The sequence below is a fragment of the Agelaius phoeniceus genome, chromosome 4 (genome assembly GCF_051311805.1).
Source record: "Agelaius phoeniceus isolate bAgePho1 chromosome 4, bAgePho1.hap1, whole genome shotgun sequence".
NCBI lineage: Eukaryota > Metazoa > Chordata > Aves > Passeriformes > Icteridae > Agelaius > Agelaius phoeniceus.
Genome location: NC_135268.1, coordinates 55,876,912 through 55,903,834, shown reverse-complemented (window position 1 = coordinate 55,903,834; position 26,923 = coordinate 55,876,912). Strand labels below are relative to the sequence as shown.

At 39.5% G+C, this 26,923-nt stretch overlaps 2 protein-coding genes across 5 annotated transcripts in view; one reads left to right on the top strand and one right to left on the bottom strand.

Annotated features, from left to right (window-relative positions):
• Positions 1-9,869, top strand: part of RBPJ (recombination signal binding protein for immunoglobulin kappa J region) — a 56,964-nt gene extending 47,095 nt beyond the window's left edge. For all 4 annotated transcript variants that reach the window (XM_054632606.2, XM_054632610.2, XM_077177648.1 and 1 more), the window contains 3 exons: positions 1,069-1,224; positions 1,973-2,076; positions 2,877-9,869. In XM_054632606.2, the coding sequence (XP_054488581.1) occupies positions 1,069-1,224; positions 1,973-2,076; positions 2,877-3,192 (576 nt within the window). In that variant the 3' untranslated portion in view covers positions 3,193-9,869. The remainder of the gene's footprint in view (positions 1-1,068; positions 1,225-1,972; positions 2,077-2,876) is intronic.
• A 9,998-nt stretch (positions 9,870-19,867) lies between these two features.
• CCKAR (cholecystokinin A receptor) lies at positions 19,868-26,211 on the bottom strand. Its single transcript, XM_054633719.2, has 5 exons — positions 26,088-26,211; positions 25,089-25,340; positions 22,719-22,980; positions 21,015-21,142; positions 19,868-20,394 (listed from the first exon to the last, which is right to left on the bottom strand). The coding sequence occupies exons 1-5, from the start codon at positions 26,209-26,211 to the stop codon at positions 19,868-19,870; spliced, it is 1,293 nt and encodes a 430-aa protein (XP_054489694.1).
• Positions 26,212-26,923: the final 712 nt, after the last annotated feature.

Below are 26,923 nucleotides of genomic sequence, written 5' to 3'. Positions count from 1 at the left end.
AACTATTTCAATAGATAAGTGTAATTGCAAAGTTTTCTCAAGTATCCCCAATATATGTATGAATGCCATTTTTGCAGTAGGTTTTGAATGGGAGTCTAATATTTTGTTTTGAAAAGAGAGGATGGAAAGCAACAAATTGTTATCTGTGCCTTTCCAAATCTGTTTTTCTTTTCTCATAATCTTCTTCCATGTCTGTCTTGAAAATGAATTCTGGTTTCTCCAGTGGAGAAATAGGAAACACACTAGAAACTTGTGCATGTGGTCATGATACTGTGGCTTACATGTGCCAGTGGAGTTGCACCACTTATTCGTGTGTCCCTTTCTAGGTTACAGCAAATAGGAAATGGTACAGTTGATAATAGTCTTGTTTCATGATGAACTCAGCAGAGCTGCCATGTGTTGCTCTTCGCAAAGAGAGTAAACATAGACAGCTGTGGCAGTTGCCCACAGTAACTTGAAAAGCCACAGAAATTTGATTTGTCTGTAAAGAATAAAACTATCTCTGAAATATTTTTTTCTCCAGCAGGTGGAGAAAAGCTTAGGGTTTGGCTTGTGGCTCTCTTGTTGCCAGTAGTTATTCTGTAGTACAGAAATGGTCTTCCAGGTCCTTGCTGTTGTTAATACGTCCAGTTGTTCAAATATATTATCTTCCTGAACTTTTTTTCTGTGGGGTGATAATTGTTACATGTAGCTGTTTTAGACATCTTGCCTTAATAAGAGATCTGTTTTAAAGCAGCTGCTTCCAGTTGCTGTAGTTTTGTTGTTTTTTTTTTTTTGTTAATGCCTATTGAATAACATTAAAACTTTGAAAGTTGAACTAAAATAAAACTCAAACATAAGGTTGGAGAGGTGACAGTGTTGTAGGTGAGAGTTATGGTGTTCTCACAAATACTAGTTTTCTAGTAGTTTTTCTGAAATGTGAAGAGGGTTTCTCTAGGTCATTTTTAGAGGAAAACATAAGGAAACGTGTTTTTGAAATAACAGGCGTTGTTACTGAGTTGGTTTTTAGGTCTGTGACTTGACAAACATCTCTACAGATCAGATTTTAAACTTTTCTTTCTCTCTAAGGCCACTCCATGCCCAAAAGAACCAAATAAAGAAATGATTAATGATGGAGCTTCTTGGACAATCATTAGCACAGACAAAGCAGAATACACATTTTATGAGGGGATGGGTCCAGTCCATGCTCCAGTGACACCTGTGCCTGTTGTGGAAAGTCTTCAAGTAAGTTAGTAGTTTGTTTTAATAAACTGGTTTTCTGTGAGATTATTTTTGTCTTACCCATGTAACCTTCATGGTATCCTTGTGAAATACTGTAGGAAAACAGTCTTAATAGCTTTATAAATAATAAAATTACTTTGTTGTAATAATTTTTCTTTCTTACATTTCAGAATACATGAGCCTATCCATCATAGGAATAGTACTAATATTGTTGTATACAATTAGAATTTAATATCTGAAACTACCATGGTAGTGATATCCTTAGGACTTCTGTTTGATTATTTAGAAATTGTTTTTGACTCTTGCCAATTACAGATCAAAGAGAACATTCCAAAAAAAAAAAAAAAAAACAGCATTTGGCACAGGAAAAACTTAAAGCTCCTCTAACACCCCTCTGAAAGATTTTGTTGTCTGTTTTCAAAGCCTTCTTGACATCTATTCTAAACAGCTATTATCAAAACTTGGAAATTCCTTCATAGTATCAAATTAATTGGCAGTATCTTTTAGATGTGTTACTACTTTATACTTCAGTTGTGTAGATTGTGTTTGTGTTTTGGTTTTGTCCAGCTGATAAAAACAGCACTGTAAGTTCTTATCTGCATGTAGAGGTTTTGTTTGTGAGTTTTTTTTGGTTGGTGGAGTTTGTTTTTTTTTTGTTTGTTGAGTTTTTTCTGAGGGGAGAGTGTTTATTTTTAATAATACATATTTGGGGGGGATTTTCTTGTTCTTTTTCTGTTTGCTCCATTTCCAGTTGAATGGTGGTGGGGATGTAGCAATGTTGGAACTTACAGGACAGAACTTCACTCCAAATTTACGTGTCTGGTTTGGGGATGTGGAAGCTGAAACCATGTACAGGTACAATATTTTCTATTTACTTCTGTGGTGTTTATGTTTTACTGGGTGCTTTGAAGAGTGTATACTTGTGTACACACTCAAGTGTACACGTTTCTGCACTGCAGAAAGGGGTCTGGGAGTGCTGGTTGCCAGAGGCTCAGGATGAGTTAGCAATGTGCCCTGGCAGCATGGAGGCCAGAGTGCATCCAGCTGGTCAGAAGATGTGTCTGTGCCACTGCAGTCAGCACTGGTGCAGCCTCACCACCAGCACTGCCTGCAGTTGGGGGCTCCCCATTAAGAAGGATGTTCAGGTACCAGAACATGTCCAGAGATGGTGAAGGGCTTGAAAGCCCAAGGAGTTGCAGCTGAGGACTTTGGGCTTGTCTGGTTTAGAGAAAAGGAGGCTGAGAGGTGACCTCATTGCTCTCTGCAGCTTCCTGAGGAGGGGAGGTAGAGAGGGAGCTGCTGGGCTTTGCTTCCTGCTGTCATGTGCCAGGATGCATGGGAATGGTTTAAAGCTGCCCCAGGGAAGATTTAGACTGGACATTGGGCAGCATTTCTTTACTGACAAGGTAGTCAGACACTAAACAGGCTTCCTAGAAAGGCAGTTGATGCCCCAAGCCTCTCTGTGTTTAACTACATAAAGGGAATTGGGCTTTAATAATTGGATTGTAACTTTTGGTCAGCCCTGAAGTGGTCGGTGTGTGCACTAGTTGAATATTGTAGGTCCCCTTCTGTTGTGTTGCATTGGTAACAGAACTATTCTATTGAATGCTTTCAACTTAAGGACATTGTACTCAGCTGCCTCTCCTGTTTTTCAGATGTGCAGAGAGCATGCTTTGTGTTGTTCCAGACATTTCTGCGTTTCGAGAGGGCTGGAGGTGGGTCCGACAGCCAGTCCAGGTTCCAGTAACTTTGGTCCGTAACGATGGCATCATTTACTCCACCAGCCTTACCTTTACATACACCCCGGAGCCAGGGCCACGGCCACACTGCAGTGCTGCTGGAGCAATCCTCAGAGCCAACTCAAGCCTCATGGCCTCCAGTGAAACAAACACAAACAGTGAGGGAAGTTACACAAGCGTCAGCACAAACCCCACCAATGTCACATCATCTACGGCAACTGTAGTTTCCTAACTACTGTTGTTTGTTTGGACTTTCATTGACTTTTTGTGCTACATTCAAGAGAACTGAACAATTTTTGTGGTTTCATGGGAAAACACTTTTCCATTTTAGGTGATATGATTTCAACCTTGTTACCTGCAAGTGCTGATCTTAAAAACAGAAGCCACAATAAAAAAAGAAAAAACCAACATCCGAAACATAAGAACTTTATTGAAAATCTATTTTTCAGCTGTGGTTTTTTTTAGTGGGCAAGAAACAAAAATGTGGCTGGGATACATGTTGAGCAAACTAGAAAACATGAACACAACATAGTTTTTATGGACCAAGGAACTTGTATAAGCTTTAGTATAAAAGGTACATTTTCACCATACCTTTTTTGTATCACAACATATAGTACACTTTTGTTACCAAATAGTTTATATTTTTTTTTCCTCTGAGCTTTTGCTCTGAAGTATATTCAGGTTCCAAGCCTGACCATGCTTGTATAATCTAATTACCATACTCTTCCAGTTTTAAAAAAAAATATATATTTTTGGTCTGTGGCTGGAACTGTTCCTTTTTTTAAACTGAAGTCTTGTGACTTTTTATGAACTGAAATTGTTTTTATTTCAGCAAGTAGAACCTTGTAAAGGCCAGCATATTTTTTTTAAGATTATATGAAGTCTGTGCAAAAGCTTTAAAAAATGCCTCTGCCTTGCCTGCAATACATGCAATGTATGTTAACTTTAGTGCTCTGTTTTCAGTCATTGTTAATAGTTATTTCTGTTTTTCTTTTTTAAATATGTATTTATAGTGATAATTCATGAGGTTCTAACATTACATGAGTTTTTTTTCCTAAAAGTGGCATCTCAAGCAGTCATATTAATGATTGTTCATGTCACAGGCATATGTTGGTGTTTTTGAAGGGTTGTTACTGGGTTACTCCCCCTCTTCCTTGCTCAGTCATATTACATCTGAAAATGTTTCAGGATCTGTTCAGGTTTTTCTAATCTTGTACATAATTTGTATTAAGTGTAAGTTAAATGTTTTATTTCAAAAGTGGAATGTTCCCAATAACTTCATTTGGCAGCATGTCTTCTGTCTTGTTGGCATGAAACTAAAGTACCATGAGAAGTATGTGCTACAAATGGGATTGGTAGGTGATGCCCTTCATCACTTGAGAATCACAACAAGCATGTTTTTCTTCATACTGTTCAGTAAATTAGGCCAGACTTTTGTGTAACACTTGTATTGAGAACGTGCTTTCATTGTGAAGTGATCATACAGTAATAACTAGAAGTAAATTTTATTACTTAGAAACGGGCAAATAGAAAATCATAAAAGCACTATGAAGATGTCAACTCCTCCCATCCTTGTTTCCTGTGGGTTTCCCTTTCCCTGCCAACAGCTTGTGCAACATTCAAGTCTTCTCTCCAGCATAAATTCAAGGCTCATTTGCACTTTGACTTTGTTGGTTGTTGCATTTGTTTTTCATTTTGACTTTACCATGTTTTGTCCCTCCTTGTAGACCTGCTTGCTTCATTTGTATTTGAACGTACCCCAGTAGTTCATTTGTAGTCACAGAGCTAGGCATAGACTTGTAGGACAAGTTCTGACAGTGTGATCTTCCTCTTTAAAAGCCAAAATTTCATGGTGTGTTCAGCCTTTTCTGTACCCTGAAGCAAAAGTCACAACTGCTGTGTAAATGTGAACCTGTGGTTTCCTACAGTGCATTGCTTACAAGCTTACCTGTTGACCATTTTCATAGGGTTTTTATTTCTGACCACTGATTGCGGTTTCAACACCCACCACCATTTTAAAGCATCGTCTCTGCACCATATTTGTGTACTCTGACGCTCCATTCTACCTGTTTGCTTTAGTGCTCTGTTGTGTGTGTGAAAACAATGTGTTTAAAGGAAGAAATTGGTTATAAAGCATATTTAGCAACTAGTAAAATCAGTGCCACTGTCCTCCTGAAATGTGCTTGTATTCTACCACAGGCCTTCACACTCGTTCCTCTGTACTGCAGAACGTGTTCCTGTGACGTAGTCGCAGTGCTGGTTCCTAGCACTAGTGAATGCTGCCTCACCTCATCTCCATTTCAGTGACCAAGGGCAGGATTCATTGTGGCCTTATCTCTGTTTTAAACTGTTTACTGGCATTTACTTGCAAATCTGTTTACCTTTGTGTGTGCAAAATTTTGGGTTATTGTGTTGTGGCAGGAATCGTTTCACAGTGTTTTTGTTAGAAGCACATAAATATCTTACAGTACAGCTTAGTTCAAGAGCCACAGATTTTCATCACTAATTAGACTGAGAATTAAAATAAGCAAGATACATATATCAGATTTAGAGGGTATTCAAGAAACCATGATAGACACACAGCAGGCAAACCAGAACAAGCTTTTTAACCTTCAAAGACTATTTAAAATAGCTTTTCAGAACTTGACACGTGCTTTTATACTCATTATTTTAAATTTTTTTACATATAAATGCAATACTTTTTATATTCAGTTTCTTTACATGCGGTAATTTTGCCCAATAGATATAATGTCCCTTGACTTGTAAAGATTTATCCTAATATCTGCTGTTCTACGCACTACAGCCAAGTGGGTGAAAAAAGAGCCTATTCTGCTTACAATACCATTTTAAACCACATTTTTTCATTTGGCTTGTGGCTCTCTTGTTGCCAGTAGTTATTCTGTAGTACAGAAATGGTCTTCCAGGTCCTTACTGTTGTTAATACGTCCAGTTGTTCAGATATATTATCTTCCTGAACTTTTTTTCTGTGGGGTGATAATTGTTACATATATTGGCCTTGTGAGCTGTTAACAATTTTCATGATATTAACAATATCTCAAGATTTTGATAAAACTACTTATAAAATGTTTCACTATGAAACTCTTATAACTGTTCAAGTCTAGCTGTTAAGTCTGCTGTTAATTCTATATACATAGAAATTGAGTCTGTGTTCAGAATGTTGTTATAGTTCCAACTATAGGAAGAAGAAGCAAAGTGAGTGCTCTAATTTAGCTATGCCTTTTCTTGTTTTCTGTTGCTTGGAACTGCGTTTCAGAATTCAACACTAGAGTAGTCTTTAATAATCTGCTGCTGATGTTTTTCCTAATTATTTGCCCCAAGGGCATCCCACAACTATGTTAATAATGGTATTCTGTACTTGTTTTCATTGCACAGACTTAAAAAATCAGAATGGTTACATGAAAAGACATTAACTCAAGACATAAATTGATGAATTCCCCATATAGAAAATATTAATGCCTAGTGAATTAAATTATCTATTGGAAGTAAGCTACCCACTTGTGGATTAAATGACTCCATAGAGATGTCCATCTTGAAACTAAGATGCTCTTCAATTATTAACCATATTATTTACTTTCTTTCAAAAGCAGCTGTGTTTATGAGTACTGAACAAATGTGTATACTTTCCTGTGCCAGACTTTTGACTTTGTTTTCAAGCACTGTACTGTGGGATTGAGTGGCAGCTTTGTTAGAAAAAGAAGTATATTAGGGTTTCTACTTAACCCTTTTAGGACTGAACAATTTCTTCCCTTTAGAAGCTGTAAAATAAATGAGCTGTTCTAACTTCGTAAACATTCTGTCTGTGTTCAGCACTGCATTTGCCCCATCTGGAGGTGCTATGCTAATGTCATTTTTAAAAATCCTGTAGCATGTGTATACATTCAGTCTTAAAAGGGTTATTTTTACAAACTGTGCACCTGTAAAGTTTCTTAGCAATAAAGGTAGAAAAACGAGCAAGTTTTTACCATAATTTTGTAGAATTAATTGCTCAGTTCCATATTTCATCAAGAAAATCCCTGCAATATGGGCAGTTTTGAGGATTAAATAAAAGTGAAATGTAAACCACATAAAAGTGTTCTTGTCAAGTGTACTCTGTGTGTGTATGTGCATAAACTGTCGGGTTTCATTTCTTCTACAAGGCTAAAGATAAAATGCCATGTTACTGTTGCTGTGACAAACATAACTGAACATCTGTATGATGATACAAAAGTACTTATGGTTTGAACAGGTGTTAAAACTTGCCACATTTTGTTGTTTTTTTTTTTTCAATGTTGACCAAGCAATATGGGTTTGGTTTTTGTTTGTTTCATTTGTTTTGGGTTTTTTTCCCCCCAAATGAACAGTGAGGCCATCTATGGAACCAGAACAGCACAAAAGAAGACCAACCCTGGGAGTGAAAATCATCAGTACTTGTGAGGCTGTGCGCACTGGACTCCACTTAAATGGGATATGGAATGTCCACCCAAAAATCTAAATCGGTTTCATTTTTGCTTGTATTATTGCTGAAGTTAGATAAGAAACTGTTTTTTAATAATGTGTAAAAAAAAGTTTCACTTTTTTATATAATTTATTAAATAAGAAAAAATGAACTGTGTTTAATTGTTTAACTTTAGCAACTTCATTTTTGCAACTAGTGCACCTGACTCCTTTTAATCTTATTCTTAGTTGCAGAATGTCTGACATTTCATTCAGTTGGTTGATAGCTAGAGCCAGAAATTCAGCAAATTAACTTATTTCTTGTTTGGACAGAATAGTAGTGCTGTCAGGCACAGCTAGAAATGATGCACTCTCAGTTTGCAAGCACAAGTGACACAGTCACTTCAAGAAAGTTTTTTAGATGGGAAGTGGGCATGGCAGAGAGAGAATATAGAATAGCAGAAGCCTGCAAGTACTAACTAGTGTTGTATTAAACTAATTGAAGAACTACAAGTTTACCTGTAAGAGTGAGAAGGGGTTAAAAGTGGTTCTTAAATAGGAGAGCCAAGGACAATGACAAAAACAACAAAAAAAACCACTGGCTTTAAAGAAGGATTACAGATGCTTTTATTGAGACATCTGCAAGGTGTTTGCCATTGAGATGCATAAAATAGTCAGAGACTCAACAGTTGTAGAACTTCTGTTTTTTGAAACAGAGACATTATGGACATTATTCTCAAAATTATTTACAAGACCCTTCTGTCTTTTTCTGAAATGGTAAGTTATTCTTCTGGAACAGAGTAGAAATTAGATCTGAGGTTTTTGCAGAGAGAATGGTCACTTGCTAAACTTTAATGTTGGTGTCATTGGGAGAAACTGCATGGGATGGTCTTAGATGAACAACTATGGATAGAAAAAACATCTCTTCAGCCAAGCCTTGGCAATTAGCTAAATCAGTAATCTCAATAATAGATCCTAGTAGGATTCAGAGAAGAAGATTAAAAGGAGAGTTGTGTGAGGGCTAGAGGAAATGATTCATTTAGTGTTCACATGCAATATGTCTCCTTTCAGAACATTCAGAGCTACTGAACTTGGTTGAGTAGTTGGCTTTTCATGGTGCACAGTTAAGATTGGAGTTGCATGCTCCTGAGCAGGGTGGAAAAAACTGAGTGTCTCTGTAAAGGGTATTTTTTTCTGATATCCAGTAGTACAAGGTGAGTGTTAGATCAAAAGCATGAGGAGTTATAGCCTATATTACTTAAAAATACTCCTGTTTTGAATGTAGACTTTAATGACCTTTGCTAAAGTGAGAGAAGTTGAGAAGTCTTGATTCTTTGTAGGAGCAAACTTGCAAGTTAACTAGTGTCTGAGAAAAATCTGATTAAATCTTTTGAATTTGACATCTTTCAGGTTCTGCTACTTCGAGTATGGAAAGGGATGGTTAAAAGTTGGATATTGTCTGTTCTGTGTGCTCGTGCCTTTGTATTCTAGTCTCAGTTCCCTTATTTTTCATGTGTACTTTTCCACATCCTTAATTATGTTTCAATTTTTCTCAGAATGTGTAAATCTTGCTGCATAATTTAGAAGAGGAGTTGGTTTTAAGTAAGGTGAACTCCAGCTTTTGAGACTACACGCTGCCATCTCTTGGTGCTGTTTCTACTGCTGGACTGTGGGGTGTGGAGAAAGAAATGTTTGTTTTTTAAGCTGGTTGTAGATACATGGAGAGGAAGGTTCTACAGACCTGGCCCTAAAGATCTACAGGTTTTTAGTTGAGGGGGGCACAGTTTAGAACCATATAAAGTTGTAAATTCTTTTAATTTAGAAACCCTTTGCTTTTTATTTATCTTTTAATTGTATTTTCTGTCATGTTGCCCCCTCATCTATGTTCATTTAAACCTTCAGTCTTCTCTCTTGTTCTGTTCACTGGTAAAAGTTTATTTCCACTTCTGTGAATCCCAGTGGGTGTGTTCACAGGCAGCTGGGGCCCTGTGCTATTGCAGCTACTTCTGTGCCCATCCTCCATTTCATCTTTCTGCTTTAGCTTCTCCTGAGTGACTTGGCCTGGAAGCCTTTGGCATTTACAGCTAACAGCAACTGCATTCATATGATTGCTGCTATACCAGTACATGACAACATTTAAGTAAATTGCCACCTATTGGCCATCAAAATGAGGATTTTGATACAGAAGCTGCAGACCATATGATCAGAATCCTTCCAAGAGCTTCATAGTTCTGTTTGGAGAATAACCTCACCAGTTACATGAAAGATAGAAGCACAGATCTATACATACTGTTTTCTGTCTTGAAATTACCTGTTTTAGTAGCTAGCTGGTGACAAACAAAAGCTTAGTTCTTAAAATCTCCAAGGGAGTTTTGGAGACTTGTTTTTTGTTTTTTTTAATGAGACAGTTTGTTCTAGTGTTTCTTCTTGATTTTGATAATTCTAATAAAATTGTACATGATCTGTTAAAATCCAGCCAAGGTATCTGCTGTGAAATGGGATGTGATCCTGAGATCCACGTTGGTGGTGTCACTATGCATATAAAATGTGACAGCAGTGCCTTCCAACTTCAGTGGTCTCTGTCCAAGTATCTGTATGATACTTCTGTATGTGCAGCATAATTGCAGAGTTTAGTTCAGGGCTAATTATAAATACTTCCTTATCTGCATAAGCTTGTCTTGTGCAACACCATGTAGATACACAACATACAAAAAAACAGATACAAAATAGTTGGTTTGTATCTTGTTAGCCCTATTTTACTTTATTGCTGTTTGTTCTCTCTTAGGTGTGCTTCAAACTCCATTTTAGTTCTTTCACTGCCAACAGTTTTTCTTTGTGGAAATTGGGAAGGGCAATGGAAGATTCGTAGTGATTGAATTTACTGCCTTAAAAAATGTGATTGGAACTTTTCCAAAAAGGTGAGCGACTTAGATTTTAACACGAAGGAAATCATTAGGTTAGGAAGTAGCATGTCTGATTTTTAGTGTCCTCATCTTAGGCCTAAGGCAAAGTGTTTCTACGCTTTGCCTTTGAAAGAAAGAATTTTAAATTTCTTGCACTGTTTAGCATAGTTCTGGGCAATTCCTTGTTTGCCAGAATGAGAAAAGCATTTCAGTGTACAGACAGAGCAACTGCAGAGTTGCATCTTGGTGTCAGTGCAGTTTCTAGCACAGCACCTGCTGCTTTTAGGAGAGGAAGTGAGTGGTCCTGTTGTTCTTTACCCTGGTTCTGCTTACTTAGGAGCTGCAGCCTGGTCATTTCCAGCATTGTGGTGAGCTGTGATTGCTGAGGTGGCACAGGCTGGCAGTCTGCAGGAATGCACAGCAGGATGCCTTATGAAACCATAAACAGAAAAAGTGTTAAATCTTGTATTGACCAAATAGCACAACATTCTCAGCAAAGGAGAGGTTTGGTTTAATTTTCTGCATGAAGATGTCTTGTGGCTCTGCTGTGGAGATTACTCACCAGTTACTACAAATTTCAGAAGAGAAATCTGAGAAAATTAAACTTCTTGAAGGACCTGACATGTATTAATCTTTTTTTGGGGGGGTTTGTATCTTCCTTTTGAGTCCTGCTGCTGCTCCATGCCGCTTTTTGTTAAAAAAGGGGGGAAATGGTAAAAAAAAAAAAAAAGTCTGGTCAAGATAGTTATTTTGGATGCAAAGCTGGGATGCATCTTATTGAAATAATATTTCTCTAGGGATTTCCTTGGTTTTTTCAATAAAGAATAGTTCATAGATGTTGATAAAGCATCAGACCAGAGAGGATGTAAAGTCTGTCTTCCATCTTAATCATTTAGTGAGTCCATCTTGCCTGGAATGGAGCCAACTGAGGTTTAAATCCCTTTTCTGAGGCAGAAAAGACTAAAATCTGATTCTCACCTTAAATCAGAATTTCTGTCTTGGGTAGTAAGAGCTTTCTTCCTGCCGAAAAAAAAAAAAAAAAAATACTAACTCTGACTGGCTTATCTCTATCAAAAAATTTTCTATTGGGTAGTTTAATAGGAAAGCTCCTGAAAAACTCTCACTTCACCTAATTTCCCAGCTGAAGTTGAACTGTGAAGTTATTCAAGGAATGAATTACATTCCTGAGATGGAGAAATATGAATTATTTAGTGTGCACAAATGAAAACTCATGTTAACTGAGGATGCTGAAGAACCATGACCTTTAGCACTTGCAAGTCCTCAATAAGGATCTGGACGTGGCAGACCTTAAGCAAAAATGCAAGGGTTAAGAGTGTATTTGTGTCTAAGGGAAAATGGGGACTGAGGAGCTGTAGCTGCTGCCTGGAAAAGCCCTGCTCTGGGAACTGTGGCATGAGGAATATGCCAGTGCTGTGCTGGGTTTCTGCTTGGTAAGGCACCTCAGTCAGTCACTCTGGTCATGACCTGAGCTTTTGAATGGAGACATGCAGGAATCTCAGCTTGGAGGCAGAGCTAAAAGTTCATTAGAAAAGTGAAAGAACTGTTTCCTTGTAAATGATCCAAATGCTCCACTGCCTTGCTACAGCACTAAACCTATCCTGCTTGCTCAAAATTACATGAAAAATAATAATGAAAACGCCTGAACTTTGACTGATCCAATGGACTCTGCTTCTGTGGCCTTCCAGCCCACCCTCACCACAGATGGGTGTTTGGGGTCAAAATTAAGTCCTGAAGGACACACTCAGAGTTGGATTCTGGGCAGATGTATTTGTGACTAGTGTGGACAAACACTTGCAAACAAATGCACAATTTCTTCTTGGACGCCCAGAGAAAAGTTGTGTTTCATGGATGTAGTATTTTACACTTGTGTTAGAATCTGCAAATGTAAGCCCAAGATTGTTTGCAGAGCTGCTGTTTGGGAACAAGCAGGGTTACATGGCACTGACCTACTCTGAGTTTGAAGTAGAAGTAGCTAATAAATGTGTAAAAGGTTTCCAGATCATCATCAGTACCTCAGGTATCCGCACCTTTATTTACAGCATTTCTTGCAAGATAGAGCTGTTCCTTTCTGAACATATCTGCTGCAGGTGTAAACTACCTCATCCACTCACCCACACCTAAAGACTTCAAATGTCTGCATTTTAGGCTAATTTCCTCTCCAACACAGATGCAATCTATGTCCTCAGTGGCCTCCTGCTTCATCAGGTGCTAAAAATTTTAATCTCCTCTTGCCTTGCTGCCCAAACCTTCACCCTCCTTAATGATGCATAAGTATGTGCTGTCACTCCTTCCTTGCAATTTATTGCAGAGAGAGAAATCTGGAAAATGTATTTGTCTCCCCTTATTTTCAGTGTCTCCCATGGACTGCTCCTACCAGGTAATTGGTCATCACATCTTACTTCACCCCACAGAAAGAGCTGAAGGGTCCAAATGCAAGAAACCAAAAAGTGCAAGATGGTAAAACAATTGTGAATGGTAATTTGTCAGGGCATACGTGGAAATCCTGACATATTAATAAAATTAACCTTTTAAATTTGATGAAGCTGAACACAATGCATCAGGAGAAGCAATCAAAAATTGCTTTAGTTTCCTGGATACAAAAAACAATTTTGTTGGTGATCTGTGTGTGAGATACTCCCCAAGGAAAAGGGGAATTGCTGGAATTAGAGCTCAGTTATAGGACGTGAAAGAGGAAGATTCATGTTAAAGCTGTGAAACAAAGTAGAAGGACATCAAGCCAGATGTGAAAATTTGCAGTATTAAAAATGGAAATTAAAAAAAAAGGTGGTGTAAATTTACTTGATGTTGTAAGTAAAAAGCAGGTGTTCCCAAGTGTCCCTCCTTCAAAGCCCTCCCGCCTGATACCCACGATAGCTGCTCACACAGGTGGGGAGACTCTCACAGACACAGCAAAGTGCTCAAAAGCACTTGCACAAATAACCTTCCTCCTGAGAGGACCAAGGACAAATGTAAGCAAATAACAATTCTTGGCACACAAGGAGAGCCTGAAGTTGCACAGATGGCTACATTTGAGCCCACAAGCACATGGAAATAATATCAAAGTCTTCAGTTTGTTTTATGTGTTAGTAGATTAGAAAACATTATTCAAACTACATTTGGAGGAAGCACAGGCACAACATGAATCAGTTATAAAGTTGCATTTTGGTAAGTTTATATTAATTTAGAAATGTTACTTTTGGTACAGTTAGGAGAATAATTGGACCCTCGAGGCACTGCAGCCTAAGCAGACACATGGGTTTGAAAATTATTATCTAGCAAAGCCAGGTGGTAGCACCGAGATGCACCACAGACTGCTGCTGTCAGTCCTCAAAATGAGGACACAGGAGGTCTGTGGTGAAAAAGAGCTTTAGAAAAGTGAGCTGGGGGTGAGGCAGGAGAGGCAATACCTGCTGCTTTCCAGTGAAATGCTGGTTAGTTACTGATAACTGTTAAATGCAAACACCACCAGTTTGGGGAGAGGTTTGGTTGTGGGTTTTTTTAGTTTCTTTCTAAAATAATCCTTTGCTTCATTAGATAGTTGTTTCTCTACTTACTGCAACTGGTTTTTAGGGTTTGTGAAGCCTTTGTCGCCCCTGCTCTGTCTGATGGAGTGTCATGTTCCTGGAGGCTGCCTCTACCATGGCAGTGGCAGCAGAGGTGAGCTCTGTGTTGGCTGCTGGACAAGAAGTGGAGGAACAACTCCTGAATTAATTTCAGTGCCATACCTGTACTGTTCTTTTTCCTTTTTGCATGTGGCAGGGCCATCTTTTGGGATGCCAACAGGAAAAACAACTCCAAAGACAGAGTGTCTTGGATGACATTGCCATCCTCATATTCCTTTTCAATAACAGCAAGCCAGCCTCAGCACCACTGCCAGATGTCCCCACAGGGATATGGGCTGAGCTTTGAGCCAGGTGAGAGCAGGAGCATCTCTGGTTGCTCCACACCTACCTTCCTGAGGATCCTGAGGATCTCAGGTGTTAGAAGGACCATAGCAGGTTTCTAGGAGTCAATGCAAAGTTCCCAGCTGGCTGCAAAGTTCTCTCTTGGGCATTGTTATCTGTTTAAAAAGTTTCCCCTCTGGTTTCACCTCTGGGTGTCATTCTTCACTTGGTCAGGGATGAGGCCTCTTAGCAGTTGCTAAATATTCTCAGAACAAGGCCCTGAGCCAACATCCATTCTATAATAATTAAAGAATTGTCTCTGACAGCAAGCAAAGCGCATGAGTAGCCTCCTTCCTGTGAATTTAGGTTCTGTACATGTGACTTTTCTTCATGCCTGTTTTGTAACTCTGGTGTTTGTATGACTTTCACAGGACACATGCAGTGATTTTTGTCTACTGTTTTAAATCAGACTTTGTATATAAGTTGCATTTCTTCATTGTATCAGGAAATATTTTTAAAATTTTTAATAACTGTCAAAATAGCAGGACATCAATTAACTCATGTTTACCCCATAGGGGATGATTCCTACTTGATGTTTACTACCAGCTGATGCTAATGAATATGCTTTGTTCTTGTCTCACTTTACAGTGGAACAACTGACATCTTGCTAGCTCAAAATCAGCTTTTTGGACACAACTGGGAGTGGAAGCCAAGAAAACTCTTCATGAAATAGTTATCTGTGAAGATGCAGACAAATAGCTCCTAGCAGGGATGAATTGCTATTAGGCAGCAAAACAGGAGTTTTACAATTCATGAAGATTTCCTTTACATTTTTTTCTTTAGGAGGTACCCAAGGCAGCCTAACAAGCATTACAGAACGAAAAAATAAAAAATGGCTAATTCTAGAAGTTGAGGTTTTTATACACATTGAGAGAGAAATTCTGGCATGTTAAAGGCACACATTACTGTGCTGTACTGGGAGAAGAGCTGGGTGCATGCTGGATGGATTGTGCATAAAGGCTGAGGCTGTTTAACTGAAATTAATAATGCATATAGAAAAAATGACTGGAAAACAGTGGCCAGAGGGTGAGCAAACTGCTGACCTACATGCACATCTGAGTGAAGTGATATTTGGTTGGTCTGTGTTATATTTGAAGTGAAGAACAAAACATTTTACAGACAAATAAAACCCAACCAAAAGTCCAAACCTTCATTTTATACTCTCTACCACTCTGTCTCTGATGCTGTAATAAAAAGGGTACAGCCTCTGCTCTCACATAATCCTTTACCAAATTCAAAGGTTTTATCTCTCTACACTTTCCTTTTGAAGATAGGCATCTTTTACCACCAGAAACCCTCAGTTTAGCTGAACATCCATTTCAGTATTGACTGATCCTGAAGTTCTCTATTCCAGGTCAGACGAGCACTGTGATGAGCCATGGTGGCTGTGCTGGGGTTGCATTGCCATGAGCCATGGTGGCTGTGCTGGGGTTGAGTTATGATGAGCCATGGTGGCTGTGCTGGGATTCCATTGCCATGAACCATGGTGGGTGTCCTGGGGTTGCATTGCCATGAGCCATGGTGGCTGTGCTGGGATTGAGTTGTGATGAGCCATGGTGGCTGTGCTGGGGTTGTATTTTGATGAGCCATGGTGGCTGTGCTGGGGTTGTATTTTGATGAGCCATGGTGGCTGTGCTGGGGTTGCATTGCCATGAGCCATGGTGGCTGTGCTGGGGTTGCATTGCCATGAGCCATGGTGGCTGTGCTGGGCTTGCATTGCCATGAGCCATGGTGGCTGTGCTGGGGTTGCATTGCCATGAGCCATGGTGGCTGTGCTGGGGTTGCACTGCCATGAGCCATGGTGGCTGTGCTGGGATTCCATTGCCATGAGCCATGGTGGCTGTGCTGGGGTTGCATTGCTGTGAACCATGGTGGCTGTGCTGGGGTTGCATTGCCATGAGCCATGGTGGCTGTGCTAGGGTTGCACCATCCTTGAGCTCAGAGGCAGGAGGAACAGGAGGGGATGCAGGAGCAGGTGGGATCACAGACAGGCTGTCCACTTTGCCAAGAAGGGCTTGGTGGTATTGGAGAAGAGCCCATGACTTGTATAAGGGGTGTAAACATTTAGTGGCTGGAGTTCCAAATCCACACACAGCTTTCCATTAACTGCATTAAGGTATTTTGTCTTGGCAATAGTGAAATACCTTTTCTTTGGCTCCTCACTAAGTCCTGTATTTAGCAGTATTGTAAGGCATCAGTATTAAAGCATGCCCTAATAATAGAGGTTGCAAGTAACAGTGACAGAATTATCAAAGGAGGATCTGGGTGTAATTAATGCTCCACTTTTGTTTCTGAACTAGCACATCCTGCTGGTCAGAGAGCCGGTGCTCAAGAGCTGCTGTGTGAGCTCAGCCTTAGCAGTGTAGGGGGGATTGCAGAGCTGCTGTGTTGTGGGCAGGATGTATTGCTTGGAGAAATGTGCTCCAGGAGTCTGTCAGCCAGAGATGATAGGGGAAATGAAGATGAGAGTGCTTTCTGGGAAAGTAAATCTGGGAAGGAAAATAAACCTGTCAAAGAGAAAAAAATCATCTAGCAATTGGTGGTGCTGGGAAAGTAACCTAGAGACTGAAAAGCATGCAGGAGAAAAATCAGATGGTGTCATGCAGCTGAAAGAGATAAGAGAAAGACAGACAGAGGGGGGGAAAGCCCTGGGAGTTGGGAGAAAGGGAAAGAAGGTAAAAACTTCCGAGATTTATGGACATTATGCACCTGGAAATTCATTGGTTTGCCATTTGTCTGCTACATCTGGAAAACAGTTTGATTTTAGCAGGATACTGCTTGAAGTAGGATGGGATTTTTCTCCACAACCCCTGTAAACTACTGCTAAAATGAGAAGATTTCATAGGCTGTTTTTATTTTGGTATGCCATATTCATTACAGAAGATACCTTTTCAGTGACATCAGCATCTGAATTAAAGGTACTGGGAGAATGTAATGATCTGTTAACAATGAAAGGGAAACATTTGGACCCAGGAATGACTTCTGCAACACACAGATCAGGAAAAATGGCATTAAGATGCAGAAGGGCTGAAATTTCCTGTGCTAGGAGACCAGGGCAGAAAAATACAAAATGACTGGATTGCTATATTGCATTTTAAAAGCTAATTCCTAATTCTTGCTGGAATTTGGCACAAGGCTTGTGGCTTAGGGAGCTTGATGAAAAGAAATATTGTGTTGATATAACAAGAAAATAGGTGCAGAGGGGGCAATGGAGGGGACGAGTGACGCACACAGAGATGGGCCTTGGAGAAATGGCACATTTCAGCCCTTCCCTGATTGTCTCCCAGCCACCACTCCATCAGGATCTTCCCCTGCCTTCCTCGTTTCATCACCTCCAAATTGTGCTCCCTGACAGTTACAAGAAGGGAATCAATCAGAAACTCTGCTCCTCTCAGCTGCAGCTACTGGAGGCCGTGGGGGGCTGAGATCTGATTAAGGCATTGTTGAAAATAGCTTTTGGCTTTCATCTGAAACCACCATCCTCAGACTCAATCAGTGAGAGCAGGTGAACTGTGCATGTCCTGTTATGTCACTCAGGTGACATAACAGCTACTGGAGAAGCTGCATTTGCAAAAAGGAATTTGCTTTTGAAAGAGCACACAGAGCTGTGGTATGGGCTGTCCTGCAATACATCACATAGACAGCAACAGTCACATCCAGTATATTATTAACATGTGGAGGCTTTTCTTGCTTAAACAACAATTTTTAAACTATTGCCTATAATCGATGCAGGCTTCCAAATGGTATAAAATACTTCACAAGTATGTTTGCTGCTGTCACTGTTCCACATAAATTCCAAAGCAGCTAAGTTTGTTCCTTCAGTTTCAGCACACAGGACGGGTTTGTAGAGGGTCTCAACACGTATCTGTAAGTGAAGTAAGATTTTCATTTTATTGCTATGAATTAAATCCCATAATTTAATTTGTTGGGTATTTGAAAAGGTCAGATCGATGTCAGTGGTCTCAGCACTGTTCCAGGAGCAGTGCTACTTTATTAAGTAGGCAGGCAAAACGTTGTTTCTATGGATTGTGCATAAATAGTGTTTAGAATTTTTTTCTTAATTTCCTGTCTGTGGACAAGCTGGATGGAAAAAAAAAATAATAGCTGAAGTTGTGTCCTAAGTTGTTAGGGTAAACCATTTCAGGCAATAACTGAGTGCAGAACATGGATCTGAGTCCTGGAACTCAGAGTATATTTCTAATTTAAAATCATTCTGTAAAGAGATCAGATTTTCCTGATTAAAAACCTTGAGAGGGCTTATATTTAATATCCACATCTACATTCCACGCTGTGCTCAAATTTAATCTCTGTCTAATAACAAGGGTTTATAATGATATTGATTCTGCTAGAAGATAGAAACATCTCCAACAGGATATTTTCACAAACCAAAATAAGTGATGTAACTTCTCCATCTGAGTTCCACAGAGCAAAGGACAGGACCTGAACACCCACACTCACCTGTGTGCTGCACAGGAAAGAGACTGGAATCTTGCTCAACAAAGCACCAATAATTACATCATTCAAAGCTGCTCTACTCCATGTTGAATCTGTTCATGTGTAGTTGGAGAAAAGAGCTGCTCCAAAGTTTAGAAGAACTGTTTTCTGACCAAGCCTTTCAGCCTTTGCTCATTGTATCTGCCCTTTCTGCCATTCTGCACCCAGTGCCTTTATTTCCATGTTGGCAGTGCTGAGCCTGAAGTGTCTGTGAATGAATTTGTGAAATGTGACTGCTGTGGGCACCAGCCTGTGTCTCCAGTCCTGCCTCCTCTGTAAAACACCTCTTTGCTTTATCCCAAGCATTTATCCCTGTGCTTCCCACTGTGGAAATTTCCACACAGGCCTTTGTGGCTCATCTCAGACCCCATCACTTGCATATGTGGCTGCTTTCAGCACAGAAGAAAGCCATTTCTTTGTCCTTGTTCTATGGGTTTATATAAGTGAAAAATACATTAAATTATGCTAATTTATGCTGTTGCCTGAGCGAAGAAAGCACTCCACCCACAAAGCCAAGGATATTTATTTTAAATTTATTTTTAAAAAAGAAATTATTTTACTTAAAAGCATTAATTTCACATGGACAAGCCCATTCTCACCACCCCAGAATTCCTGTGAGAGTGGCACCAAAATGATCTCAACATGTATTAGCTCAGCTAAAATAATGTGAAAAGGTACTACAAATATAACAGATTTTTGCTTATGAGGCATAGCTAGTGAAGTGAAGACTGCATTACATATATTCACGTTTGAGGAGAACCTATTTGCATCTTGGAAATATCTTGAGATACTCAGAGCTGCATCTGAAAACTGAGCAAAGCTGTTGATGTAGAGGACACCAATTTTTGCAGTGGAATTTATTACAAATAGAGCAACTTCTAAGGCTTTTCATAAAGTCCTTTATCTTCAGAGCTCTCTTCCTCCTTTGTACTTTTGAAGGGAAAGTGATTTAACACTCATACAGTGATAGCATCAATTTCCCATAAAATTCTTGCTGTGTTTGCTGCCAGCTGAAGCGTTTCATTAACTCAGGACTAAGTGGCGTTCAGCCGATGCCACAGTCACATTCCAAGAGCAGACATTTCAGCACTCCCTGCCTCCCTGGTGCAGCTCAGGGGGGTGCAGATGCAGCCATGTGTGTGTAGGAACATTTGGAGAGGGAAGCCCTCGTTGTTTTGCCCTCCTCCTCATCAGCAGCCTCTCCGCGTGTGGCGGGGGGCGTTTGCGGGGCGCAGCAGGTGAAGGTGGCCAGGAAGGCCATGCGGAAGCGCTTGTTCATGAAGCAGTAAATGATGGGGTTCACGCAGGCAGAGGTGTAGGACAGCAGGTGGATGAAGGAGATGGGGGCCCCCGAGAGACGTCGGTCGGCGGAAGCCGTGTCGAAGGCGCGCCAGGCGTTGACACTGAAGATGGGAGTCCAGCAAATGAAAAACAAAACCACTATCACCATCAGCATACGGATGACAAGCTTCTTGGCCATTAAGTTGGCAGAAGAGCTGTTGCTTCTCACTCTCTCTATTTTGTTGTGGCTCATAGTAGAGAGCTGTTGCAATGGCATTTTCCTTTTCCTTTTGGTTTTGTTGAGGTAACATCCATCTCCATCCTCATATTTGGCGCTGCAGGTACTTATTCTTCTTTCTGTACATATAAAGTGCTGTTTAAATAGTTGGCAAAATACCTCTGAACAGTCAGCCAAATAAAAAATAAAGAACACAGGCTAAATCTAAATAAACAACATAATTCATAGCTGAGCAACTGTTGCAAAGAAAGCACTGGCCTGCTTCTGAGTCAGGCATGTTACCAGCTGCTCTGAATCCACTGTCTCCCAATATTCTCACATCTTGCCTCTATACTAACTGATGCAAAAGGTGTAAGAATGTTGCTTAGTCCAGTACGGACAAAAGATAGTTTCCAAGGTTATATGTTTCTACCTTAATTTGACAATTTTCATTGTGACATTTATTGACAAAAATGGTCCTCATCCATGGTCAGAAAAAACCCTTGGTATTTCTATAAAAACAAATTAGAAATTTAATGTATTCTGCCCAGAATCTTTGCAAACAAGCCATAGATAAGGTTTATTTGCTAACAGCAGTGTAACTGTACTCAAGAAATGCAGCTGGCAAGTTCATGACATAACTGACCATAACAATTACTTTTGCAACTAGAAAGCTTTCCTTTTACTAGCCTCAAAATGACTGCTCGTATCTTCAACTGTAACTTTAAAAAGCCCACCCCAAACCAAATTGTTTTGTTACCTCGTGAAGATTTTCTCTGGCTGGCATCAAATTTTATTCCTCTGTAGAGTTCCAAAGAAATTAGACCATATGCAATCATCATTATAATCCCAGGAATAAGAAAGAGTGTGAGGAGCAGGAAAGTGTACCTAAGGAATCAAAAGACACACTGAGAATAGGGAGTGGCAAAAAACCAGAAAAAGTCCTTTTTATACAACTGAGAATTGGGGAACACAGGATTTCAAGATTTTTTGAATTTTTTCATGTCAATTTTGACACCTCAGAAATTTGAGGCTTCCTACTTCTTCTCCTGCTTCCCTCAGAAAGGTGCAGCAGCAAAAAGACTATAATGGCTGAAAACTGTCTTTCATCCCACCTATGCAGCCCAGAGGAGATGGGCACTCCCACAGCAGTTAAAGGGGGCAGAAGTTCTCTCTGCCCATGAGTGGGGCTCCCTGCTGAAACCAGATGAGCATCGGTTTTGGTCAATGTAAAATTGCCTTGCAGAAGCTAAATGAGCACCTGCTGATTCTTAAAGGGGTTCTTGGTACATTAAAAATATTTTAATGGTTGGACTCAATGATCTTAGAGGTCTTTTCCAATGCAAATTATTCTATCATTGTGCTTCAGAGAGAGCTGACTTCCAGAGGGCCTTGGCACATGTGGGCAGAAACAGAGCAGCCACAACCTGAGTCTTCATCCCAGGAGCCACGAAGAGCTCCTGAGGAGGGACTCCAGGACTGGCAATCTCTTTGGTAAAGGAAGCAGCTTTTATGTGGTTTCACATAGGCTACTCTCCTAGTCAGCTTCTCTGATGTGGTGACAAGCTGGGGAAATAATGATTTTAAATGCATCCATGAGCCTGTGCCTCTCCTGATCCCTGTGGCTTTGGTGCAAACTCAGTAACACAGCTGGGAATCTGTAAGGAGACCACAGAGAAAAGAATTTTGTCCTGTACCCTTCCTCCTCATGCTGCCAAATACCTGAGACTACTACTGAAAGCATGAACACAGTTACTCTCTTTGTGGATATACCATACCAAAATGGTGCAGACTTTAATCTTTTTCCCAGCTCCAGCTGACCTTCAATGTCAAAAAAAAAAATCTTACACTTTCTCAGTGCCAGTCAGTGTTTGGTCAACGTGCAAGGACATCATGTCTAGGTACTATTGCTGTTTGATAGTGCTGCTGTTTACCCTGCCTGGATGTGTAGGACTGGGAGCTTGTCTCTCCCCACTTCTCTCTGCCCTTATTCTCCATAAGCAACCAAAAGGATTCTCAAGTAAGACATTTGCAGCTTCATATTCTACTTCTCTGCTATGGAGAACTTTCAAACGAATTAACAGGCAAGGCAGCACACAGAAGGCTGTGTCTGCATTTCTCAAAAATTAATCAAGGATTTCTCTGAGAATGTTGAAGTTTATGTGTAAATGAGTGAAAGCAGTATTGCTACACAAGTGACAGAGGCTTTCTTTACAATGACAGCTGGGGCTTAGCAGACCATGGTGTGAGAATCATTGCCATGTTGGGCAGTCTTTCCTATGACAAGGAAAAAGTCATTCAAATGTCAAAATGTGAGCAGCTTAAAAATGTTGGGGTTTTCTTACATCTTAAATAAGAATGATAGAGTGTAAACATTTGCTGAAGGTTAATACTTGATTTTCCATAGGCTTATTGTGCTTACCAGCAGATAATTGCACATTTGCTACCAGCCAGTTGTTCTTACCAAGACTGCTGAATGACATCGCTTGGCCAGAGGAGCCGGCACATATTGGCTGTGGTGTTGTTGTACTTGGTGAAAGGTACCAGTTTGCTGTAGATTGGGTATGGTGACATGATAATAAAGGACACACACCAGGTCGCAGCAATCACTCTCAGGGCATGAGATTTTGTCTGCCAGACCCTGGACTGCAGTGGTTTGCAAATGGCACTGTATCTCTCCAAAGATATGGCAACCAGGTTGAAGGTAGAGACACTTACGGAGACACCTATGCATATAAAATGAAGAAAAAGGTTATCCTCTTGTTTTAAAGGTTATGTTATGTTCAAATGGTCCTGCTTGCTTGCTGTATGCATACAAAAAATTAAAAATATAGCAAACTCTTTATAAGCAAAACATTTATAAACACCAGTCTGATGAAGCCAGTGAAGAATGTGTGGGCAGTGGGTCTGGCTCTCCAGACTGCTCCAGACTGATACTCCTGCTCTGTGCTTCTCTTACTGCAAAAGTCCAAGAAAAAAATACACACTCTGTCAAATCATAAAATTCTGGTAACAGGGAAAGAAGACAATTTTATTCTTAATTATTCTCTTCACTACAGTGGTTTGTTCACTAATTGCACTGAAATTCAAACACAGCATTTGAAATCAGTTAATTACTCTCTTAACACAGATGTTCACAGTCCCTTTTTTATTGTTTTAATTTTTTGAGTGTTCTGCTTGACTTGTGATCTGATTTTCTCATTCAAGAGAGTTAAATCTATTACAACTTTTTAATTAGATGCTAATGAGGTTACAAACAAGGAGAAATGAAGTCATGAAGCAGAATCTTTGTCCTATGAGTATCCTTAATTTCTTCTGTTCATATTTTATAAAATATATTGTTGTTGTCTGTGTTTCTGTTATTGAGGTGCCCAAGTTCACCATTGTAAAATTATCAATATTTTGTCTTAACTTTGCCACAAATTTTTCTTTCAGTGAATGACCTTTTATTTGTCTTTGTGAATCTATGTCAGACTATAAAATGTCAATATTGTTACAGTTTATTTTACAGAAATCATCTGCAATTGAAATTTTGTCTTTCTACATCTTAAAATGAAAACCTGAGCATATTTGATGCAATGGTTGTCAGTGTCTGTTTGTCAGGTGATGCCTCTGTTACCTGGACATTTAGTGGGAAATCTTCTCTTTCAGACTCTTAAAACAGCTTCATAATGAGAAACTTTATGCTGGTCTATTCCACCAGCATATTTTTTTAATAAAGTATTTTTTTATTTTTTAATAAAGTAATTTTTTTAATAAAGTAATTTTTTAATTTTGGATTTTTTTAATAAAATAATTTACACTGTGTGCAATAAGAGGAAGATGACAATGCTCCAGTAATGTTTTAGGGTATTTTTCCAGCAATTCATTGTAATTGTTTAAACATGGCCTTTAGTTTTACTGGTTTTATCTACAAAAAGATGTTGATTTCCCATTCGTACACTTTATGTGTGTACTTTCACATTACATCAAAGTTCTCAAGGGCATGGGTTGAACAGGGACCTGAGGTTTCAGTGATCAACCAAGAGTCTCCCAAAGCAGCAAAAACTTTACATAACATTCTCCTTTTTTCCTTTCTCTTTTTCTTTTACTTTTACTTTTTCTTTTTCTTTTTCTTTGGTTGGTTTTGTTTTGTTTTGTTTGTTTGGAGTTTTTTTGGTTAAGAAACAAGCAAATGCAGAGGAAATATTAAAGTGAGACAAAAAAATCACCTACACATACATAACTCAGACATTTCGAAACTCCTAGATCCTGGCTCCACAACCAAAATGAGTATGGCAAGGCACACAAAAGTGATGTTTATTAAAGTCAGCCTCTAAAATCTATATCTGTGTTTTATGGTCTTCTGGGGAGCTCTGATCACACCTGGTCTCCAAAACCTACAGCTCTGCAAATGACACCTGCTTTGGCCTATTTCTCTTTTCTTTTTTATGTATCACTGCTGCCAAAAATCTGTGGGTAAAATCTGCCCTTACTGAGGGTGTACAAGCCTATCAGTTCTGGTGGGTGACCTGGACACTGATAAGAATCTTGTCAGTGATGGCTAAGCAAGTGCATGTGCTGGGTTCCTCATTAAAGTTTGATCATGCAACATCTTCACATCCAGCAAAACACTTCTGTATGTCATTAAAGTTAAGTGTGTGTGCCTCTGTGTTTTGCTGGATCAGACCAAGGACACCAAAACCCTGAAGATTTGCACCACAAAGTTGTTTCTTTGTAAAACTGGTAACTTGAATGGTGGATGGAAACAATCAGCCTCTTATAGATCTTTAAATACCTTCTCACCTGTCTCATTAGTCAGTCTTCAAAATAAGTACAAACTTCCCAAACTTACCCATGAAATAAGTGGCAGTTTTGCAAACAGCACTTCCAAAAATAAAATCTTTTAGCAGGTTGGGAATGAGGGTGAAAGGCATGCAGAAAAGGCAGAGCATCAGGTCGCTGACTGCTAGTGACAGCAGAAAGGTGTTGGTGACTGTTCTCATCCGCTTGTTTCTTATCAGCACCGTAATCACCAGAACGTTCCCCAAAATGCTGAGCAGAAATATCAAGCAATACAGCAGAATCCGTATTATCTGATGCAAATCTGAAAATTGTCACAAAAAAAAGATCAGTTACACAGTATTCAACTCAGATTAATATTATATATTTCAACCTTTAATCGGAAAGTAAAAGCCTTTCTGTATTCAGTTTTATGAAGGTTTATGTCTTTACACCAACACAAAATCAGTGAAACTGCTGAAATTCTTAAATGCATTCTGATCTACCTAAATTGCACGGCATTAATCTACAATATAAGCGATACAATGTACATTTGGAGAGTCAAATAAAACTTCTTAAAGCATGCGCTTCTCATGCTGCTGACTGTGCACCACTTACTCACCATGGGAGATCCTATTTTATGCAGAAATAAGAAAAGATCAAGCAATCAAAAGACATTTTAATATATGGATTTTTTTTCAGCTTCAGAGTGCTATGATTTCATATTAAATCACTTTCATACATGGTGTCAGATCTGATCACTCCATTGTTATTGAATTGAATAAAAATCATGCTACTCCAAGTTCTTAGCAGAGATGTTTGCATTTTGTGCTCCAAAGTGCTACTGTTTTAGTGCTCCATTATATCCAAATTTTTTCCTAGTTCAATTTTGAACTCGGAAAACCAGCACATACTAATTTTTTTGCTGCCTGTTTCTCATACTAACTTAAAAGCAAGCAGTTGATTTCCCACTCTCTCAGAGAAAATGACTTGCATAGCTCTTTCTTTCTATAGTATCTCTGAATCCAGCTAGAACTAAATCTGTCTGGAAAAATCAATTTTCCATACATACCTTTAGAAGGATAAGGTCCATCATCCACACAGAAAAAAGTGTCATTTTCCAAGATGATATCGCAGAGGAAATCAGTAATGTTGGTACCATTCCCAAGGAAGCTACTGGCATCAACTATTTCCATTCTTCAGTATCCACAGGTTAGCTCTGATGGAGAAGAAGGTGGGCTTGTGACTATCTGCCCATGCTTTCAGTAAACAAGTGGTTTCTGAATGAAGTCTTCAGAAGAAATGCAAGAGAGGCAGCTGTGCAAGGAAGCTGTTCTGACTCTCCAGCAGGAGCACCCAGCACACAGAGTCCTGTTCTGGCTGAGCACGATTTATTCCAGAGGCACACACGGGAAAGCAAAGCGTGTGCACACACACACTCACACGTATGCACACACTCACACACACACACACACAGACACATCCCCCTGGGTACTTTTTAGATCCACCCTCTTCTGTTACTGCACTACTGTTGGGATTATAAACAGGCTAGAAAAAGATTACAGCATTAACCCCTTGCAAGATTGCTTCTACTCATGTCTCTGCGTTATTTCTCAGAGGCAGCCTCTTAGGTCACAGCCTATAAATGAGACCCAGTGAGTGAGGAGAGTGATAAATCTGCCTCTCAACATTTAAAATGGTAAGAGTTGCTTAACAAAAGGGCAGAGAAGAGAAAAACATAGTGAAGATTTTGCATTCCTTACATGGAAATTATTCTTGTCTTCATATTTTTCAGAGTAAACTGAAGATAGGGTAGACTCAGAAAAATAAAAGCAGCTACATTTATCTCAATTGGCAAAGTGCTAGTTTCATGTGAAAGTGCTGTATGTGCCTGATCCAAACCCCAGC

Excerpts from the sequence above, each read along its gene's own strand:
- CCKAR (XM_054633719.2), bottom strand. The coding sequence starts at position 26,211 with ATGGAAATAGTTGATGCCAGTAGCTTCCTTGGGAATGGTACCAACATT. Across the intron at positions 22,981-25,088 it reads AACTGCCACTTATTTCATGG|GTGTCTCCGTAAGTGTCTCT; the intron begins GTAAGTTTGGGA and ends TTATATGCATAG. Across the intron at positions 20,395-21,014 it reads CCAGAGAAAATCTTCACGAG|AAAGAAGAATAAGTACCTGC; the intron begins GTAACAAAACAA and ends TTATATGTACAG.